General features: G+C 39.3%; 2 protein-coding genes across 2 annotated transcripts; both read right to left on the bottom strand.

Moving 5' to 3' along the window:
- Nucleotides 1–109: 109 nt before the first annotated feature.
- nfkbil1 (nuclear factor of kappa light polypeptide gene enhancer in B-cells inhibitor-like 1) lies at nucleotides 110–3,237 on the bottom strand. Its single transcript, XM_024298677.2, has 4 exons — nucleotides 2,813–3,237; nucleotides 2,626–2,738; nucleotides 933–1,044; nucleotides 110–855 (listed from the first exon to the last, which is right to left on the bottom strand). Exons 1-4 carry the CDS (start codon nucleotides 3,084–3,086, stop codon nucleotides 266–268), a joined length of 1,089 nt encoding a protein of 362 aa, XP_024154445.1. The 5' UTR covers nucleotides 3,087–3,237; the 3' UTR covers nucleotides 110–265.
- A 3,854-nt stretch (nucleotides 3,238–7,091) lies between these two features.
- On the bottom strand, nucleotides 7,092–9,927 carry aplnrb (apelin receptor b). Its single transcript, XM_024298599.2, has one exon. It carries the CDS (start codon nucleotides 9,763–9,765, stop codon nucleotides 8,695–8,697), a length of 1,071 nt encoding a protein of 356 aa, XP_024154367.1. The 5' UTR covers nucleotides 9,766–9,927; the 3' UTR covers nucleotides 7,092–8,694.
- Between the last annotated feature and the right edge of the window lie 11,585 nt (nucleotides 9,928–21,512).

Below are 21,512 nucleotides of genomic sequence, written 5' to 3'. Positions count from 1 at the left end.
CATGACTCAACACAATATCAGAAATACCATCCACAAGTTTTAGGTTAATATTTTATCTGAAGAACCAAGGCATAAAAAGAGAAAAAAAAACAATACTCCCAAACTTGAACCACATTTGAGATTTTTTTAATTTAAATGAATAATTTAAATAAATCACACGGGTGTGTCCTGCACACAATAATCAGTTTTATCAACATCTGAAATACAATATCCCTCCAAAAAAACATTGTGGATTCTGTGGCACAACTTATTACTTTTGAATTTCTTAAGACTTCAAACTCTGAGCCAATCGGTTGAGCTCCTGAGACAGAGCCGTGACCGTATCCAGGATCAGCTTCCTGTCCTTCTCCTCCAGTCGGGCCTCACACCGTTGGACAAATTTATCTGGATGCCAGAGGGTTTGCTGCTTCCGGAGCGCTTTGCGAAACACCTCCACATTCTTTCTGTCCACGCCGTGTAACATCACGTCCACCATCTCCTGCACTGTGCCTTTAGGAGCAGGCCAAGGGATGTCGCTGTAGCTCAGCTTGGTGCTGCTCGATGAGGATGGGTCACTGAAAGTGGCGGCGCATCTCTCCTCGTAACAACGCTTCTTTCCTTGCCGCGTCTGCTCTTCCTTCTGGGCTGCTCGAGCCAGATACTCCTCGTGTTCTCTTTTCAGCCTCTCGTGCAGGTCTTTGTGACTTTCCTCTTTCTGTTCCCTTCTTTGCGCGCCGTTCCGAGTTTTCCACGTAGAAGACGTCGCTGCCAGTTTCTGAGCTTCAGCGTGCTTCTTAGAAAAATACTCTCTCCTTATACGATCAGCCCAATCCCCAAAGTCCTCATCATCATCATCGACAGGAAGAAAATCATCAGCTAAAATAAAATTAAAAAAGGGTACAGTTAAAATTCATAGAACACAAGTTACATTTCAAGTAGACTTCAACTCTTACCATCATAAACTCCAAAGTTTTCACAAAACTCGTCTTCACATTCACCAAAGAGCTTCTCCAACCACTCCTTCTCAGGGTCGGCTTGAGGAGGACGGCCAGTCGTTTCTGCTCCCTGATAAAGTAAGTTATTAATAACAAAAAAATAAATAAATAAAAAAAAACACTTTTTGTCAATCAGATGTACTTTTTAAATTATGTTGACATTTAAATGTAGGTCTGTGCTTGTTATTATTATAGAGTTAAACATATTCTTGGTAATTTGATCTAAAACAAATAGAAGGAAATTCTAAATGAAATAAAACTAAATTGTGTTGGGTATAAACTGCGGTTTTCTTTTTTTTTTCTCTGCAAAATATGACCTGTTTATTAGTTTGTGTTGGATATTGTAATACCTTATTTACAACAACCATCAAGGAAAATTAGTTTTTTGATGGACTTTTTATATATCTGATTACAGATGACCAGTGCACCAGTTGAAGCCTGGAGATATACAATTCGTTGAGTTAATAATCTTCAAAACAACTGCAAAAATTGATATTCCCATTCAAAGAACCATTACCATCACCATTGCTGCTGATTATGATGGGATTGCCGTTTACTAGATCAGGAGTCTCCAACCTGAGGCTCTGGAGCCATCCATTGTGGCTCTCTGATAGAAGAAAAATAAGATGTTTCTCAATTTAAAAAACAACTTATTTTTCTGATTTTAAGGCGTTTTAATGGAAACGGTAAAACTGTATTTACACATAGTACACATCTCTCTCTTCTCCAGCTGTCCATCAAGCAGTGCTAAACTTTTTAGTTTACCAAAGTTGTAATAAAACTTTTTGACTGATTTTTGAGTGCTGTATAACACAGAAAATCAGTCTGAGTCCTAACAACAATTCATACATAAGGTGTGCTGCGTTATATGGTAGATGGTCTGATTTTTTTTTTTTAAAAACAGTTAAATTAGTTTAAATGGTTCCAAAGATCTTAATTGTGGCTAGCTAGATTTATAAGTTTATTGCTGAGGTGGACGTAGAATAATTCAACATACTTTGTTAAGGATTTTTTTAAAATCACAGCTGTAATTGCACTACCTACTACTACATTTGCCACAGCACGATAATCTAATGATGCACAGTGTGTCTTTTATTTGGAAAATTAGTCACGTGAACACCTGTCAAATGAATGAACTTTATGCTAACAAAAAAAAGCTATGTTCTTGCTATGATTTGGTTTTGTTCTTGCCAGAATAAAATTATTTATTTTAAATTTTAGCAAATAAGATGAGTCAATAATGTCAATATAAAGCTGTGTGGCACTTTTCTAAAGGGTGAAATGTGACTTTGTGGCTCCTACTGGGTTGTGGTCAGTGCGAAATGGACATGAATGGCTTTTTAGGTGTTAAAGATTGAAGACCCCTGAGCTAGGTGTTAAACCAGGTGTTGTGCGAAGATATGCATCCCCTGCCAAAATGTGTGGCCTGTCACCACGACTTCTGGCATTGTTGATTTGTTTCCTATCTCATATTTTGTTCCAAAAGGCATAAAATACGTAGAAAATGTGAACAGTAAACCATATTGTAAACACCCACTTTCATTTTTTAGCTTTTTGGGACAAAATATGCAAAAGTCTTATTGCGACAGGGGACACGAATTCTGGCAGGGGTAATTATCTTGGCATAACCCCTTATAATTGTGGTGTTTACCTCTGACTGCTTCATCCAGCTCAACAGGTCCAGCGGTGTGACCCCGGTCCTGTTCGTAGCATTCAAAGCTTCCGGACACGCTTTTCTGAGAGGCACGACCAGGTCATCATAAGCTAAGACAAAAAATGGGTTAAAATAAGCATGATCATTAAAAAAAAATATCCGGGACAAAAGCCGGATCCTTTACCTCTTTTGCCGAGCTTGAGAGCCCTGTTAGCCGCCGTGTGCAGTGCGGTGTCTCCCCTGCGGTCCTTCTGGAGAACATCGGCTCCGTGTTGGAGCAGCAGCCGAAGCACGGCATCGTCTCCCAGGGAACAGGCCAGGTGCAGCGGGCTCCTCTGTCTCTTTCCCTGGGAGAAGTTCAAGTCCAGGTCCCGGTGCTTTCGCAGGTACGACTTTAGCTTTAGAAAACTGCCTTCATCCACGTATTTCCAGACGCGAGCTTGTCTGCGGGATACCATACTGCGGTCAAAGTAATAAAGAAACAAATATTTAACTTAATTTTAGAGGATTAGTTCGAAGAAATTTTCAGCTTCAAAACAGGCCCCTGTTTGCTGGTCCGTCTTTGAAATAATTCCGAAAGCCAAAGATTAGTTCCGGGTTGAGAAAGATTCCACCAGGTGTCACTATTGACTCTAGTTTGCTCTCAGATCTCCTCTGAACTTTCAGTCCACATTTTTTTTGTATATAGCTATTAAATATATATAAAACGTGTACTATTTATGCTCTCTGACCGGTGGATGACTTGAGTCATGTTTCTCCTACTCGCGGCTCTGCTGTTAAAGTTTAAAGTCAATTATAGTTCTGCATAACGTCTTTGAAAGTCACTAAGAATAGAGAAGCCATTCCTATTTCACGAGGCTTTTTATATGTGGTCCTTGCTCAGCTTTTGTAATAATATCTCAATTACCTAAGTTGTCTGTCCTCTACTGAAAGACTTGACTGAAATTGTATAGAAGTGTTCTTCAAACAGTAGTACACCGCAATTAATTCAAAATAAATTAAATTTGAAGTGGAAACATTTGCATTGATCTTTGCAAATAACATTAATATGATTCCTTTTGTTTTATTTTTAAGTGAAAATTTAGGATTTTACTTGATGAAGTTAAACAGCTGTCGCAGCTTCTTGACAGCTCTCTGGCAAATGGAAGAGCTTTAGGAATGATCCAGAACATTTGGCAGACAGAGTAGTTCTTGATGAGTGACTGAAGACTCAAAAACACTTGATGCATTTCAGTTTGTACCACATTTTCCTTGAAGAGGAAGGATAAACATGTTGTGAAATGTTTGAAGCAAAGTTAAGTAACCACTCGACAATATGACTCTTTGAACTGTCAACAATGGTAAACCAGAGTTCATCAAAACTTTTTTGTCTGTGAATAGTCACCACCAGTGAGGGTTTGAAATGTTTTCATTTGACCTGGATCTGCTAAATGTTCATGCTTACGTTCAGAAATATTATTGTTGTACTCATTTTAAGACCAAATTCCTTACTTTTTACAGAATATGTCCCCAAATTTAGACTGTTTAAAAAAAGGGAGAGAGATAAATGGCCACTTTTCAAAAGAAAAAATCCTAGACGTGCAAATATTTGTAAGGAAAGAAAAAAATTCAGTCTGATTTATGGTTAGTTGGGATGTCCTAAGAACTGTAGACAAAGCAAAATAAGAAATAAAATTATTTATTTACCTTTTACATAGTATATATTTTTATTTTTTACTCAAGAAAGAGAGTTATTTTGTAAAGGTCCATGTTATATTTCATGTCAAAATAAGATAAATCTTATTTGTCTTTACTTACTTTTTCTTTATGTTTTACATAAACCTTAGTGTAATTTAGTTACATTTCACACCATTTGTGTTACTTTTTAATCAAAAGTTTTAATTTTTTCACTTTAATGTCATTTTATAAGCTGAAACAAAATAAAGGAGAAGCATTCAGCCGACTGACACACAATCTCTTGTCAGTTTCTCCTTTTACCAGTTTAAGATTATTTCTTTTTTTTATCACATCAGACTTTTAAGAATATTTTCTGCACTATCACTTCACTCACACATTACTTTTCTGGGGTGCAGCCTCTACTTTTGCTGGTATAGATGTTTGTTACCTGTCATGCTGCTGCTTGTTTTCAGTGCAGCTGAGACTCAACTGACTCAGGCCTGTTGCGGATCACAGGGCTTCTATTTAGACCTGAGAGATGGCAGGATGTATAAGACAGAGGATAAGGAGAAAGGATGAAGGGACACTTTGTGCCCAGTGAAGAGGACGATTCCTTAACCGACATCCGGAGTCACCCAAAGCTTGGGCACTTCCACTCTTTCGGAAACGACGTGTCTCCACTAATGATGGCGAACATGTGTAAGGAGAGAAACGGAGGAGAAGAGGGTGAAAGGAGGCAAAAGGTTTGCCAGTTTTGGTGTCTTTTATTGTCATATCAGCTGATGGAATCCCATTTCTGAAAAAAAAAAACATTTTAAGTCATTTGTGTTCCAACAACTGTGGTAGAGCTCCCATCTCCTGCAGAAGTCTCCAAAAGTTGTCTCTGAAAGACAGGATATCCCAATCAGGAACTACTACCTTGACCACCCTCCTTTTACCCTTCCTGCTTGGCCTCTTTCCACTCCATGGGGCCATTTCTTCTCCAGAAACGGTGCAGGGAGGAGCTGTGGAGAGGCCGTGTGGCAGGAAGCTGAGGGTCCTCCAAGACGCTCTAGGGGTCAGCCAATCATCCTACCAAGGCACGGTTGAGCCAGGCTTAAGGTCCGGTCTGCTGGCTGCTGTGCTCATTCTCTATTGTTAGGACAGAGGAGAAACGTCCAAACACACTTCCTTTGTCTATTTTTTAACTTGACCCGGTTTATTGGCATTTGATTTATGAGGGCAGGACATGCGCTTCTGGCTGCAAGCCTGGATCCAAACAACACAATGATGAGGGCTGTTTGCCTCCCATTGACATGACAATGAATGTGTTTAAGGCTGATGGATAGAAACTGACTTCAGGTTTTGGTCACCGTTCAGTTCCATTCATTGTAAGATTTTACATTAGTGATGACCTTTTCCCCACTTGTTATTCCAGATGGCATCCCTTAAACCAAAATTGTTTTATAGGTGTATGACTGACTGTAAACAAAGAGAGCATTTTGGAAAAACAGTGCAAAAAAAGTGTATTTCTGCTCATAAATTTATAATTAGGTTTAATTTGCATCATTTATGAAACTATAATTGTGGCTGCTACCTTTCTAAATGCTACAATTTTTAGTGTTGTGTTTCTATAGGTCATAGTGGGCAACACTTTGTAAACTGACTGAGGAAAAAGTAATATATAAGACCATAGCATACAGCCCAAAGTGTTATAAAACAGAGATGATAACCACGGCGTTCAACTATTTCCTTAAATCTTACTCCAACAATATTTTTGTCCATTTAAAAAAGTTCCCAGTGATCTTTTAATTATAATTATGCAGTTTTTAGCCTAAATTAAAAAATCCTGTGTCATTTTTTTTTAAGAAATATTCCTGCAGAGAGGCATAAATTCATAAGTTGTGTGCATGGAAGTAACCCTCTAATGATATCCCATCATCCCTTTGTTTTCACGCTCTTCTGCAAGCTTGCAGCCCTTCACAATATTAGCAGCTAAACAAACAAAAACGGCGAGCAAAATCAGTACTTTCCAGATGTACAGTTTTGATCCAAATGACTAATCAGACCAGGAAAATGAAGACGTTAATGGATCTATTTGTTTCTGAATGAATGCATCAGAACGGAGCGGAGCAGGGAGGTTTTTAACGCGCCCAAACTGAGATTTTTTAAACAGTGGGTTTTTGATTCATCAAAAAATTTGAACAAAGAAATACCCAGAAAGTTTTAATCTTAAATACTTATATATATGACTTTCATCATGAGAAAAATGCTACAAGAACATGTTAAAACTACCAAAGGGATTGGAGTGGATCAGGATGATCAATCCACAGAGATCACTCCATCATGGCACATTTATGTCTCATCTCAACAGGAGATTCTTCTGTGCTTCTCTTGACCTGAAACTGTCATGTCGTAAAAAGGCTGTTGCATTTAAATGTTTGTTTATTAAAAAAAAACTAAAAGTTTTTCTCTCACTTCTTCCTTCAGACAATTGCACTTTATGTCTGTGCAACTGCTACATTTTTTTCTAAAATGTATTTCCTTTTTTTATTTTAATATTCTCTAAGGAAGGTTGTTTTTTTACTTCATACCAAGAAAAAGTGAGTTGTTTGAGTCGTTTCTGAGGCTAGGCCATTCTGCTTTGTTGTCAATGTTGAGATTTTAAGTAATTGTTTTCTCTCTTAATCATTAACTCCTTATAAATGCTAATTATGAATTAGATCATATTATTTGGCTGCAGTTTGGGTGTTTTAACCCATTAGATTGTATAACACATTCGCACAAATTTCATAAAATTCAAAAGGCCATAAAAATGATCCGTCCAGTTTTTTTTTTCTTTTTTTGACTGAAGGCTCCATGTTTGAAGCTGACAGGTGGGGGATAATGTGACAAATCTCGTAAAAACGAGCTGGGATTTTGACACGTCTCTGAAAATTCTCTAGGGATTTTAGAGGGAATATACCAGCATTCCAAATTTGTGGTTTATGGGTTCAAGACTTCAACTTTTTACTGTAGAAAATTAACTTAAATTTGGACGACATAAAAAATAAATTTTATTTTTTATTTTTATTTTTTTATTAGGTGGGACGACTATTTTGTCAAAATGATCCTGTACTCTGTAAATGATGCAGACAAATGTTGCAGGTGTAACAAAGGGACTCAAAGTCAATGGCCACAACATCCAGGGATTAGTTCAATCCTTCTGTCTCCCCGCTGTTGCAGATTATATCCTGAGAAAAGCTCATTACAGTCAAAAAAGGTTAACATTAGAGCTTGGAAACCACCGGAGTGTTACCATCCTAAAAACCACACGTTTAAGGATTATTCTACAAACTGGGCTGGAAAAAGAGCTTTAGGAAACGGCCTTTTTCAGGATATAAATAGCATTTAATAAACACTTTGAAGATTTTCACATTTCTGGGAGAGCGCCAAAAACTCCTGAAGTTGATCTAGTTGAGAAACTTTTGTGTTTGCTGATTGTTTGTGCGAGTAAATTGTGAGAGAAGAGGGAAACAGAAGTCGAACGTGCATTTCCTGCAGACATGTGCTTTGATTTCAGCCCTGCCAAACACAATAGAAGGGGAGACGGCCTTCTCTGAGCAATGGCCCCGACAGGAAGAAGTATGTTCAACAGACAGGAGAAAATACATTCCAGCGAGCATGACGAGAGGGAACAGAGTGACACCAGAGAAGATTCGTTTCGTCAAAGCACCAGTTTCTTTTATTACAAATATACAACATGTAACGTTTCATGTTTGAACAAATTCAATGAATATCTGACACACAAAAACTCATCAGTCGTTCCTTTTAATTACAAACCTGAAAACATTTGTCAGTTGCCATGTGTCGGTCTGTTTGGTCTGCTTCCCCCCTTTTTTTTAAACTACAACCCATCCCCAATCTACTCTCTTCATCTCACACGCACACACATTTTACAAGTCTTTTATCTGACTCCGACACCTCTTGCTGATTGGCACACCCTTCCTACACACAACACAACTCCGTCAGCTGTGAGGCAGATACCCCGGATCGATCTGCTGGATGCGACACCTCGAGTGCTTTCTAATGAAAACGATGTAAAGAAAACATCTTCATGACTCCACAGCTCAGTTTAAAAGTCCATAAAAAGAGCTGAGAGGAGTTCGTTGTCGTGTGGCTCAGTTTATTTTTCTCAACACAAAATCTTACATTAGTCCTCATATTCAGTTTTTTTTCTGGTGGGGGGGGGCATGTTTAGGTGTAATAAAAGCCCCAAAAATCTACGAGCTTCCCTTAAAGTCCAGAGAGTCAAGAGCAGAAGCAAAGGTGACGTCCCCATACGGCCTTCAGGTGATCTCCAAGCGAGCACCCACTGTGGCAAAAGTTTTCATTTACCTGTTCTGCATTGTTCACCTTTTTTCCCAGAATGCCCCTGGGCCCTTGCCATAGTCACACTTTTGTGCCCAAAGACTGAGCCTCTGTCTTCTGGGAGGACAGAGAGCTAGGCGGGCTGGCGTGCATCAGCTTCTTGAGGTTGAGCAGGCACAGACACTGAGACCTGAAGCGCAGGTCAAAGAAGGCGTAGAGGAAGGGGTTGAGGCAGCTGTTGATGTAAGCCAGGCAGGTGGAGTAAGGGTGGACCAGCAGCAGGAAGCGCAGGAAGTCACAGGTGACGGGGAACAGGTCCAGGTAGGAGAGGGCATCAGCGGTCTTCACGAGGTGAAAGGGGATCCAGCAGGCGGCAAACACCACCACCAGCGTGGTGATGATCTTCAGCAACCTCTTCTTGCGCTGGTCCTCTTTGCGCAGAGTGTTGAAGTGGCGGGTGACGGTGCAGCCGATGAAGCAGTAGCACACCATCATGGCCAAAAATGGGAGAAGAAAGCCAAACGCTGTGGAGGAGATGCTGAGCCCTGCCACCCACACGTTCTCCTGCTTTTTGGTCGCCATCACAAAGCTAAAGTCCATGGCGCAAGACGTGCGGTTGGTTTCAAAGTCATACTTGGTGGCACGGAAGAGAAGAGTCGGAGCAGCCAGCAGACTGGAGAGCAGCCAGATGGCTATCAAAGAGCCTCGGATGTGGCCACGAGTGCGTAGCTGGGTGCTGGACAGGGAGTGGACGATGGCTAAGTAGCGGTCGAAGCTCATGCAGGTGAGGCAGAAGACACTGGCGTACATGTTAAGGAGCACCACATAGCTGCTGATCTTGCACAGGGCCGTCCCAAAGGGCCAGTGGTACTCCATGGCCGTGTAAACAGCCCACAGAGGCAGGGTGACCACGAAGGTGAGGTCCGCCAGGGCCAGGTTGCCGATGTAGATGTCGGTGGCTCGACGCTTGCCTTGGGCTCTCCACACAGTGAAAATGACCACTCCATTCCCAGACAGGCCCAGGATGAAAATGAGCATGTAAAGCACAGGGATGACAGAGTATGACGGCGTCCACTCTGTAAAGTCACACATGGTGGAGTTTGCGCTCTCTTCATAGTCGTAGTACTCTGAAGGATCCTCCGTGGGCTCCATCTTTGTCCGTCTTCTCCTTTTTGTTGGTAATCAAAGGATTTGTTCTGACCTATTGGTTCACAGCAGTGTACAGCACCAAGTCAAGTCTCTCTAAGTGTTAAATCTGCTCATGCTTTATACCCCGACCCAACCTACACCCTCCCACAGAGACCCCTCCTACCTCCTGCTGCCCTTCCTCCTCCCCGCTCTGCACATGCTCCTGCCCCACCATTCATTTCACTGGACCCTAAATACACATGAAACTCCCTGAAGACATGGGATATTGTGTTGAACGTCATTTTTTTCCCTTGTTTTTCTTGTTTTATTCACTCTTTGCATGCCAACATGAATACAGGGAAAGAGGCAACACAAACAGTCAAAAGTAAAGTCCAACATTTGAATGAGAGCTCTGCAGACATGTTTGGACAGTAGCCCACATGTCAAGTCTGGGCAAGTTTCACAGATAAAAAAAAATGCTAATATCGGGTGAGGGTTGCACTTACATCAGATCACTGTCATTCATTAAGGTAAAAAGGAAAGCTTTTTGCATTTGTCTTGTCTGAACATGTCTGAAGATTTAGAAGCACAAGTCAGAAGCAGGGATGTAACTTCTGGGTGTTACACAACCAGGACAGAGACCACAAATCTCCCCCACAATAAAGCCTCAGGTTATCTTAATCCTGATCAAAATCTGTACATGTAATTCATGTCTTTTTTTTGGTAACTTTTCAAAAACTGTAATTTACTATTTTTTTTTATTATGTCAGAGAAGCCAAATAGTAAACAATACTTTTTTTCCCAAACATTAAAAACCAAAATACATTAAATAACTTAAAGATAAAATAACGTAATAAAAAGTAGTTTTTCATTAATTTTGAGCGTATATGAATTATTAGGAATTGTGATAATTGGTTACCTTAAACGTCTACCCACATGCTAAAGCAATCTCATGGCAGCTTTAAATATTTAACAAATAAAATAGTTCCCTTCACCTATTTGACCAATCAGATGGACCCCTTTTATGTTAAATGCCCATCTCCTGTGTAGACGTTGGTCATTTGGACCATAGTTTAAATTTGGTTGACTTTCATTTAAATAAAACAATTACAGGGAAATGGAAATGATGCATCACAGTACTATTTTTATTTAATTTATTGCAAATTACATCATCAACACAATATTGATGATTAATATCACACATGACAAGATTTCCTCATATAACACTTGTGTAATTCATGTTCACATATATGTTTGGGTGTTGGGGTATAATTGTTTTCATTTGAACCCAGATAATGTTTTTTTAAGTTTTACACTTTTTCCTGGGTTAAAATGACCCCCCAAAAAGTTATTCCCTTTATAACGTCAGAATTGGGTTTAAAAACCCCAACTTGGGTTATTTTTTTTAGCTATGGGGGTTTTATTGTGTACTACAAGCAAATACAGTATACCAAATATAAAAGTAATTATTTCCATATTACCAGAACTGTGAGGTTCTGCTAGAAACATCTGGCTGAGCCTTCCATTATGGAGGTCTTTAACTCCCACATCCAGGAGAGCTTCAAACAGGAACCAAGATGCGAAGGTAGTAAATTAGCTCCTCAGTGGCAAGGCACCAGGAGTTCATGAGGTCTGCCCTGAGTACCTGAAGTTTCTGCAGCATTGCATGGAATCCAGGAACAACAGTGTGGTTTCCGTCCTCATTGAAGACCTGCTCCACACCCTGTTTAAGATGCTGGAGGATTCATGGGACTTCGCTCATCCAGTCCATATGTGTTTCATGGATTTGGAGAAGGCGTTCGACCACGTCCCCCATGGTGTCCTGTGAAGGGTTCTCTGGGAGTACTGGGTCCAGGGAGCCTGAGGACTGTCTGGTTTCTGTATGACCGGAGTAGAAGCTTGGTTTGCATAAGTAAGTCAGACCAGTTCCCGGTGGATGTTGGACTCCTGCCCTTTATCACCAGTTCTGTTCATGGTCTTTATAGACAGATCTGGTTTGGGGACCACAAGATTCCATCTTTGCTCTTTGCAAAGGATGTTGTCCTGTTGGCTTCATCGAGCCATAATTTCCATCATGCATAATTGGGTTGGTTTGTGGCTGATTGTGAACCGGCTGGGATGAGGGTCAGCACTGCTGAGTCAGAGGCCATGGTCCTTGACCAGAGAAAAGTAGTTTGTCCTCTATGGGTAGAGTGCTGCTGCCCCAGCTAGAGGAGTTAAAGTATCTTGTTCATGAGAGGGGAGATTGGAGCGGGAGATTGGCAGACGGATCGGAGCGTCATCTGCTTTATCTGTCCGTTGGGACGAAGAGAGAGCTGAGCTTTCAGTTTACCGGTCGATCTTCATTCCAGTACTCCCCTATGATCATGACCGCAAGAACGAGGTTTCTAATACAAGTGGCTCCCTTAGAGACAGGGTGATATGTCCCATTGGGTGTAGGCCCCAGGGAACACTCTATTGCTTTTTAAACCATTTGTGGCTTTGAGGTCTACCTGATTACTGAGGGAAGCCACCTGCTCCCACACCTGATCCTGGTTAAGGGAGTGATGGCTAAAAACATGACAAATACAGACATTATTATGACACATTTAGAATCAAAAACTATAAAGTAAAGAACACAACCATGTAACTGTACACGTTTTCCATCAAAAAGTATTTTTTGATATGATTTGAATTTTTTGTTCAACCAAAGTACAGCAAAATAGTGAACAAATTTTAATGTATACAAAAAAAAACAATAAAAGTTCATTTATGATAGATCAAATTAAAAGCATCTCTGGAGCCTTAAAGTGTGTGTGGGTGTGTGTGGGGGGGTCTGTTGCAGGCATGCAAAGGTCTGCTTAAAGGGCCACTGCAAACTGAGTTAATGTTGTTCTGAGGCTTGAGCTTTAATCTTTAACGAGCCATTCGGTTGACCTGTTGCCTTCAGCGATGCCTCAGAGAGGGTCACTAAACTAGATGATGAGCATTAAAGTGATATAAGCCATTTGCTGTGGCGCCTCACAGTCATCGTGACAACACTTTTGGAAAACAGTGTTACCCCCCAAAAAACACCAAATAAGGCAAAATGAGTTTTTCCTTCCTAAACATTTTCCAGTTTAGCGCCAAAACACTAAAACTACTGATTTCAAGAAAGTTTTCTACTTTACTTGTATCATTCTTTCATTTCTATATGTAGAACTGAGTGACCTATTTTAAACTTGTTTTAATATTTAATTAAAACTACTCATTGAGGAGATAAATGTTTCAATTTCAGTGTGCAGTGGGATCTTTTTGTTGTATTTTGAGCAAAAGAAACGTGTGCAAAGACTTCCTTCTTTCCTCTTGCTGCTGTTTCTGCTCCAGGTGGTGCGTCTCAGTCCTCAGCCTGATCCGTCTCTCAGCAGAGCGGCAGCAGTGGCGCCGAGGCGACGACCCTTAGACACAACTACTGTATCACTCAACGATCTCTCTCCACTGATTCCCCCCTCCCGCACCCTCCCAAATCATCCCTCTCTTCCTCCCATTATGAAGATGAGGATTAATTCCTGTCTTCAGCATCATTTACCCTCAGAGGGCTGTTGATGCTGTTGTTGCCAAATATTGTGACGTCAGCGTGTGATTGTGTTTGTGCGGCTCCACCCGAGCTCCGTTCACTGTCCATGTGTTGTCCAGCTCTTTGTGCGGCGGGCATCATGCAGCAGGACGCTGGGCAGAACAGGAAAAAGGCAAAGTGAAGTGAATCAGAGGAGGCTTCCTATCTGGACTCTGGTGGGACGCAGATCTGTTTTTAGCTGTTCATTGGCTGGGATGTGAATTTATAGCTGTTTTAGAAAAGTTGTTCCCACAATCTCCTTATCGGGAAAAACATGCACGTCATGATATTAAGATGTGACATGTCCTCATTTTTGGAGAATTTTAGATCCAAATAATTAAACTTTTGGCCCTGCAGAGTGACAGCTTCCAGTTGGAGGTCAAACACCCTTGCAGAGCATCCCTCCCTTCACCCAGCATACCACAAAACTCTTGTTTCCACAACATTCAGCTTCTGTTTCCCCCTCTAATTGCCCACCTGTGTCTCAAATTGATTGTTGGTGTTTGCCTCTCATGTGTGGCCCGCTGCTGTAAACCACACACCATGCCGACTCCGAGATCCTCACAAAGGCTCTCATTTGACCATCGTCCGAGTCGGTTAACGGGAGCTTAACCGAGGGAGGAAGGGGAAAAGGGGAAAAGATGCAGGACTTCCAAGAACAGAAAAGATAAAAACGCTGCAGGGCTTTGATCTGTTGATGGCGCTGTTTTTTGGGGGGGGTTCTCAAGGCACCGCAGGAGCACGAGGTGGGTACTCTTGTTGTGAAGAAGGTGTGTGTGAAGGCTGGTGGGGGTCCAACAGTTGTTTGATGTGTGTGTTAAGCTGTCGGACCACATGTCCAGGAGGGAGACAGCTGGCCCCTCTTGGCTTTATCTGAAAATTCACGACAGCTCCAAAAACAAAGACTTTTGAGTAAATACGTGCAGCAGCTGAATAGATCTGATTTTATTGGCTAATATTTACTTATTTGTGAGAGTTTTAAAATTTTCCCCTTAAGAGCGCCAGGAAAGCTGGACCATTTGGTCACCCATTCGTCTGGACTCTTATTCTGGGGAGACGATAATGTGATTGGCACTAAGTTGTGAGACACATGGGTCTCCAAAGTGCAAGAGGTTTGCACCTTTAAGTGGAAACTGTCTTTAGTTTGGTGTTTTAATGCCATCAGGACAGCCCAAACTGAAGTCCACAACTGTTTAAAGAGAGTCCCTTAGGAGCAGAGAAAAAAAGTAGTTTCATTTGGAAACACTACTGTTCGTGCTTTTAATTTGGTTTGAAAAATAAGAACGGGAGTTAACCCCAATTTTTCAATGGTTTTCTGCCTAAAGTTTGTGGATTCTTGTAGATTTATTTAAACAGGAAAATATTTATGAATGCTTCCATTTTTGGTTGTCTTTTTATGTAAAGTTTCATGAAAAAAAATGAACCTTTTGGTGCTGTGACTTCTTTTCTGCACAGCAAAGCAAGGGAAATTATCCTATGATGGTTTTAAGTGGAAATATTAAGCATCAGACATACTGTAGATATTCCTCCACACACACAACATTAGGTAATCGGCCTCTTAAACATTTAGGTACGGTGGCCCTGAAGTACAAATCACATCAACAAATTATTTAATGCAAAAAACATTATATATCACCCCCCAAAAAAATAGAAATCAAAGCAAGATCCCAGAACCCAAAAGCCCAAATGACAAAAATAAAACAAAATAAGAAAAGTTATGCATTATGGCACTTTGTCTGGTTTTTCAAGGGAAGTTATATGGGATGCCAATATCTTCTAACAGAAGGTATGTGTTTAAGCTCCTGTTCACAGCTGCAGCAAAGGTTTGGTGAGTCTTTGATCAACTCTTTACTAGCGTTCAGGCAAAACATCTTCCAGCTTTTCTACTTCTTCAATATCAAACGTCATCATCTAATCAGTGATCTTATGTTGTCTTATGTTGTTTTGTTTTTTTATATTAGTTCATTTGGATTTCTGGAAATTTTGTTTTTTTACGTTTTAGTTTCTGGAGTTCTGAGGGATTAGTTGATGTAATTTGCACTTCACAGCCACCGTTTTAAAGAGTAACAGAAGGTAACAAGTGGGAAAAAAGTCTAAAAAAAAAGGCACAAATCCTGAAAAAAATTGGATTTGTAGATGAGTGAGGTGGTACAGATGCCCTCTAAAACTCCAACAATCTAGCAGCTGTTAGAACTCTATGCTTGTCCGTGAGATTTGGTGAAATATGAAACCAAAACAAACCAAATGAAGGTGCTAAATTGTTCCGCATTCCCGCCCATGCACGCAGAAACTGCTTGTCTGAACACACCTAAAAATAACTTCTGCAACCCCGTTACAATAATTTGGCTTTTGCCCTGCTGATCTTTTGTAAAAGTCAAGCTGAGTCTGCACCTCTTTGTAATGCAAATGCACTTTTGGAGGACGGAGAAGAAACCTGGTTGAACATTTACATGACAGAGAAACCTGGTTTTCCTTAATCTACCTTGGGATGTGGCATTTCCCAAACTTCTTTTTCTTTTCAATTAGGAAACCATGTAGATCACTTAAAAAAAGCTGGTTGAAACCAACCAGAATTACTAAATGTTGCAGTTCCTCAAATAACCACTGGGAGATGGTTTCAGAAGAAAGAAACTCACTTTTGACTTCCATCTTGAAAGTAGAGGAGTGATTCAATCAGCTGTTTTGATGTTGTTAGACCCCCAATTTTTTGGCAGGTTGGTGGATCAACACAACAATAAATATGCAATATTTCAGTACGTTTCAGTACCTCCTGCAGACATCAGGACCAGTAACCTTAGCTAACCTCTACACATGGTGACCGGTAAAGTCTGTTGACAGAAACTTTCCTGTTTTCAGAATTCAGAAATGTGTCACATAAACACTAGAAGAAATAATCAAAACTGCTTTGTTGAAAATAGATATAAAATCCTCAGAAAATCAGTCAGAACTACTTTAACCATTAATGATTTTGCAGAAGTATCAAAACACAATAAATACTTCAACACTATCAACAAATAAATAAACAAACAGTTTTATTACATTAAGATCACTTAAAGTTATCATCTTCATGCTAAGCTATCTTAAATATGGAGTGTTTACACAGAATTTAATCCCTCTAAGAGTTTGTGTTTGTCTTCTGTCTGACACTAGATAAGATTCAATTAAAGGTTGTTTGTTTGCTCAGTGGCACAGACGTTTAAAATGTCAACACCTGACATCAAGTTCCAGATAAAGGCAGATGTGACAAATGCTGAAGTAATTTAAACTTTTCTCTTTACACTATTGAGTTCATTTTATTTAAAAAAAAAAAAAGACAAATTAATTTGTGTTAATGTTTTCTCTTTTTTGTGTTACAATTTTCAAAGCAGCAAACACAGCTTAAACCAGATTTTAAATTTCGTTATAATAAGGAAGGTAGGTGAATTGTAGCATTAGTAAAACAAAAAAGAATGTTGCAATAAAAGTTTCTATATATTTGACAAATAAAGGTTAAGTCAAAATATAAGTCAATTAATTCAGAATAAAATAGCAGTTACACTGAAATTGATTTAAAATGTATTTCTAGTAGAAAAAGTTTTACCTGAACTTACTAAGTAGACAGTATGCATGATTTAAATGTGTTTATTTATAATAGGAACAGATTATTGGGGGAAAAAATGTGTGTTCTGATCAAGAAAATGTAGTTTCCAGGTTAAATTTAATGCAGAACCAACATTTTTAAAGAGAATTCAGTTGTAAAATGTTAGTTTTTCAGTCAACACAGATCTCTCTAAAATATTTAGTCAGTTTTTCTCATGGTTTTTCAATTTGTAAAGCGTTTTTTTTTTTTTTAAATTAGCAATGTTTTGCCAAAACATAAAAAACACATTTTGATAAACTGGCAGTTGATGCAAACTTGAATATGAGCAATACAGATCATAATAGTACAGAAGAGACTAGATAACCCTCAACAAATCTTTGAGTATCACATTTTTGGAACAACAAAAAGGATTATAGAAGGTTAACAGAATTAAATTTTATGAATTTTGCATTGCAAATTATTTTTTAAAACATTTTGAAATTTGCTCTGAAAATATTCCAGTGGTATTTAAGAGATACAAACTGTTGTTTATATTTTTTTAAATTTTTTATCTGTTTGTGACATTGTTTTATCAAGATTTAATGAAAAAATAAAGAAAAGAGTTTGAGTTTATCTGTTGAAAATGTTGACTTTTGCTTCTTTGTTAAAAAGTGTCAGAGAGCTAAAAACTGAGAACTTAAATCTACTCACTTTTGTTAATTTTTCTTTCACTTCATCACTTGAATCTTTTATTTACCTTTATTCTTCATAAATGTTTTCTACTGTGTGAAACAGCAAAAGACCAGAGTGTAGCGTCCAAACACTGTGGGTACTCGTCCACATGCTGCAGGATCTCCAGCGTCTTTAATCCCTCACATGTAACACGAACTGGTTTATTGATTTTGCGGCTGTCTGAACTTTACTGCGCTCTTAATAAAAAACAAGCTGTCAATAGACGCTCAAAGTTGTGAGATGGACACAGAGAACACATTCATCAGCATGCACGCAGGCCGTGTAACACCCGTGACTTCACTGGATGCAATACAATAAGCTAATGTAACCTTACACCAAAGGTCTTAGTGCACATGTGCTTTTGTCATTAGCCTCAATTATAACTGACTATGAGGTCACCCACTGTTGCATGTGTATGCACACAATGCTTACTCAGTCATACGTGCACAATCACACAACTATGCAAACTTTTTCAGCTTATAAATCTTTTAAAGTAAAATAAAAAATCAACAAATAATGCTATATTAGCATAAATTGATGGCAATGCACCAAAAATGCTCTGAAGTCATTGTTTGCATGTCTCACAAATATTGCATTGTGTGGTGTTGTTACCATGGAAACAACAGCTTTGGCCTGGATTTTGTAGAATTTGACATTATTGACATTCTATACTTGAGAAAGTGGAACCTCCGAGGGGCTATTTTTATCATAAAATTGTCTTAATTTAGTTTTATTTTATTTTTACCAACAAAATATTTAAGGAGGTGTTTCAATCCCAACAAAAGGAATCACACAATGTGACCAAGGATGAAAACATACAGTAGATTCAACTTAGACACACAGATGAATGTTCCAGCATTAGTTTTAATGTTTAAAATTATAACTTCCATGATATCAAAAGGTAAAAATCTAGAGTTTCACAGTTTGACAATGATTGTGTGCACAAATAGCTAGTAAAAGACAGTAATTTAGTTCTTTAATACACTTATAATACACAAAAGCAGGTAAACAGGCCCAGAAAAAACTAAAATGACTGATGATTAGGCTCTTAAAGGAAGCAAATTATCTATTTTTTTAAATCTGCAATCGCATATAATTACTTTCTAAAGTTTTTTATTTATTTATTATTTTTCATGTTGTTACATTTTCATTGGAATGCTTTATTATTACAGAAGATAAATAGCATTTAGGAGACATTTCTACCTCCTTTTTTTACTACTTGGAGGACAATGTCCCACAAAAAGCTGCAGGTTTGCATAGCTTGCTCAGAAGATAGAAGTTGTTTGGGTTATTGTTGAAGATCAATATATTCACTTTGAAGCGTAAAGGCCAACTAAATGATGAACCAGCTCAGGATCTTCACTGTAACCACATCTTCTGCACAGAATGACTTCTCCTCTCAGTGCCCTTCTGGATAATGTTTCTGTTGTGTTATCCAAAGCCACTCACACTTCTTCTGCCTGCCATTAACATCAGTGTGTTATCAGGTCTTCGCAGCACTCTATCTGTCACACGCACACACTCACGGCACTACCCTCCCAGTTGTGTATCCTCCCCGAGCTCCCGGTTTCCTTGCGGAGGAAAGAGAAGACGAGATTGTCAGGAAGAGAGGGGACAGTGGGGATGTGACTCAACAATGGCAGGATGTGACTTCAGATCAATACAAATTAGTGCAAAACACCATTAACGCAGCAGAAACGAATTAGCAAACATCCCCGTTGAGGAGATAAACACGTAACACAAACACTGCCAGGGGAATTTTAGAAGACATACATCTTGTCATGGAACAGTAGTGTGCATGGTAATACACCTTCACAGCAAGAATAGGCTCTCATATTACTCATTACGAGCTAGAAATAAATGATAAACAGCTATTTTTATCCTTACTTTGTGAGTTTTCACTTAAAAAAAATGTTTGCAGCTGTAAGTCAAATGTAAATGTGGTACTTTGAATAGTTTTATTATTCAAAACGGCTACAGAGAATAGCTAATAATTCCCCAGAAATGTGTGTACTGATAAAGATTAGAAATCTATGAATGTGACGCATTTATAAGGACAAAACCTAAAACAGTGACATTAAAGTTCTGTTTGTCTGTGTATAGTGAAAAGCTTGAAACAGATAGTATTTGTTTGCATATTTAAAATTTTTTTTATGTTTGAGTACTTTTTATGCTACATTTGAAAAATAAAGACTGTGTTTTTTTGTTTTGTTTTAAGTATTAAGCTAAAAAAAACTTGCTAAGGGACTGCCCAGTAACCACTGCTTTTAAAATTTAGCTTGATGCACTTTTTAACCCACGAAGATCCTCCTTAAAATGATTTGGAAAATACCACAAACCAAGTTGACAACAGAAAACATTTCAGGTAATTTTTTCTTACACTGATGTCACTGTGGGTTATTCTGGGTTAAAATAACCCACTTTCAAAGATAAACGAAGTTTATTTTAAACATGGCCCGATGTGTATTAGATAGAATGGAGTCTATTTTTTAAGTTACTCGTTTCTTCTTCTGCACTTTTTTGGCTCAAACAACATTGTGTGATTGTCAAATTCCAATGTCACCATCCTCTCTGAAGATCTATTTTAGCTCTGATGTGTGCTCAGATTTGAACAGATTTATCTCTTTGAACATGCTAAATGACATTCCTGTCTGAACAGATAATAAAAGTTCTTATAAAAACAAGAGAGACCGGAAGAAGCGAAAAGCAAACAAAGAGGTTTCTCTCTGTGCGCTTCCTTATCAAAACATGTTCAAACACTTGCAATGACAATGGGAGCTTGTCAGCTACAAACTCAAACACTTTTACTAAACCAGATGAATATTCCACAGTTAACGGCGTTCAGATTTTCCATAGGGAATGTGGCATTTGGTGATCACTCTAGCTGCGTTTCCATTACAGATATGCTCAAAACTTTATAGAAATACTAGAAATGACAAAAAAACACCACTTTGAAATAATACAGTTTCCATTAAATCAATAATATGTGAATAAACACAAAGTAACTCGAGCGATAAGTCATTCAAAAACATGGCAACGGATGTGAGGAACACTTTGATTTACAGCAGAGACATTCAAATTTCTGCAAAAGCAATAGCGCTCATCATCAACCATCAAAGGAGACGTCGGCGTCTTGTTCGCGTGGGAGTGGCTACGGATGAAGCGATTTTGGTAAATAGTGATTTTACAGAGGATCTGTGGATCCAACAATTCCACATGATAGGCTCAACTATTGATGAGGGTTAGGGTTAGCCTTCAGGGCATGTGTTTGCATGATTTCCAAATACTCCAGCCCTACTCATGGCTGATTACCTGCTTCAGGTATATTTGGCCAATTAAAACATGCCAGGGCTGCACGGTGGCGCAGTGGTTAGCGCTCTCGCCTCACAGCGAGAAGGCCCCGGTTCGAATCCCGGCTGGGACCTTTCTGTGTGGAGTTTGCATGTTCTCCCCGTGCATGCGTGGGTTTTCACCGGGGACTCCGGCTTCCTCCCACCGTCCAAAAACATGCTTCATAGGTTAATTGGAGACTCTAAATTGTCCCTAGGGGTGAATGTGAGGTGTATGGGTGTGTGATTGAGGCCCTGCGACAGACTGGCGACCTGTCCAGGGTGTACCCCGCCTTCGCCCTTCAGTAGCCGGGTTAGGCTCCGGCACCCCCGCGACCCCGAAAGGGAAGAAGCGGTCAAGAAAATGGATGGATGGATAAAACATGCCACAGCAGGGTATGTTGGAAAATTGTGGCCCTCAGTCGAGAGGTCCGGGATCTAAATCCACCCAGATCCCTTTTTACTTTTTGAATTTTGTGAAATTTGTTCGTACTTGGATCTGTTTGGTTAGCAATTTTTCTTTATGATTCATTTTTTGTCATTTACATTTGGTGAAGTCGGGGACTTCTTTTGCTGG

The sequence above is a fragment of the Oryzias melastigma genome, linkage group LG12, assembly GCF_002922805.2.
Source record: "Oryzias melastigma strain HK-1 linkage group LG12, ASM292280v2, whole genome shotgun sequence".
In the NCBI taxonomy this organism is placed as follows: domain Eukaryota; kingdom Metazoa; phylum Chordata; class Actinopteri; order Beloniformes; family Adrianichthyidae; genus Oryzias; species Oryzias melastigma.
The sequence above is the reverse complement of the archived record's forward strand: the minus strand, read 5'-3'. Positions and strand labels throughout refer to the sequence as shown.

Excerpts from the sequence above, each read along its gene's own strand:
- aplnrb (XM_024298599.2), bottom strand. The coding sequence starts at position 9,765 with ATGGAGCCCACGGAGGATCCTTCAGAGTACTACGACTATGAAGAGAGC.
- nfkbil1 (XM_024298677.2), bottom strand. The coding sequence starts at position 3,086 with ATGGTATCCCGCAGACAAGCTCGCGTCTGGAAATACGTGGATGAAGGC. Across the intron at positions 2,739-2,812 it reads TCTCAAGCTCGGCAAAAGAG|CTTATGATGACCTGGTCGTG; the intron begins GTAAAGGATCCG and ends TTTTTGTCTTAG. Across the intron at positions 856-932 it reads AAACTTTGGAGTTTATGATG|CTGATGATTTTCTTCCTGTC; the intron begins GTAAGAGTTGAA and ends ATTTTATTTTAG.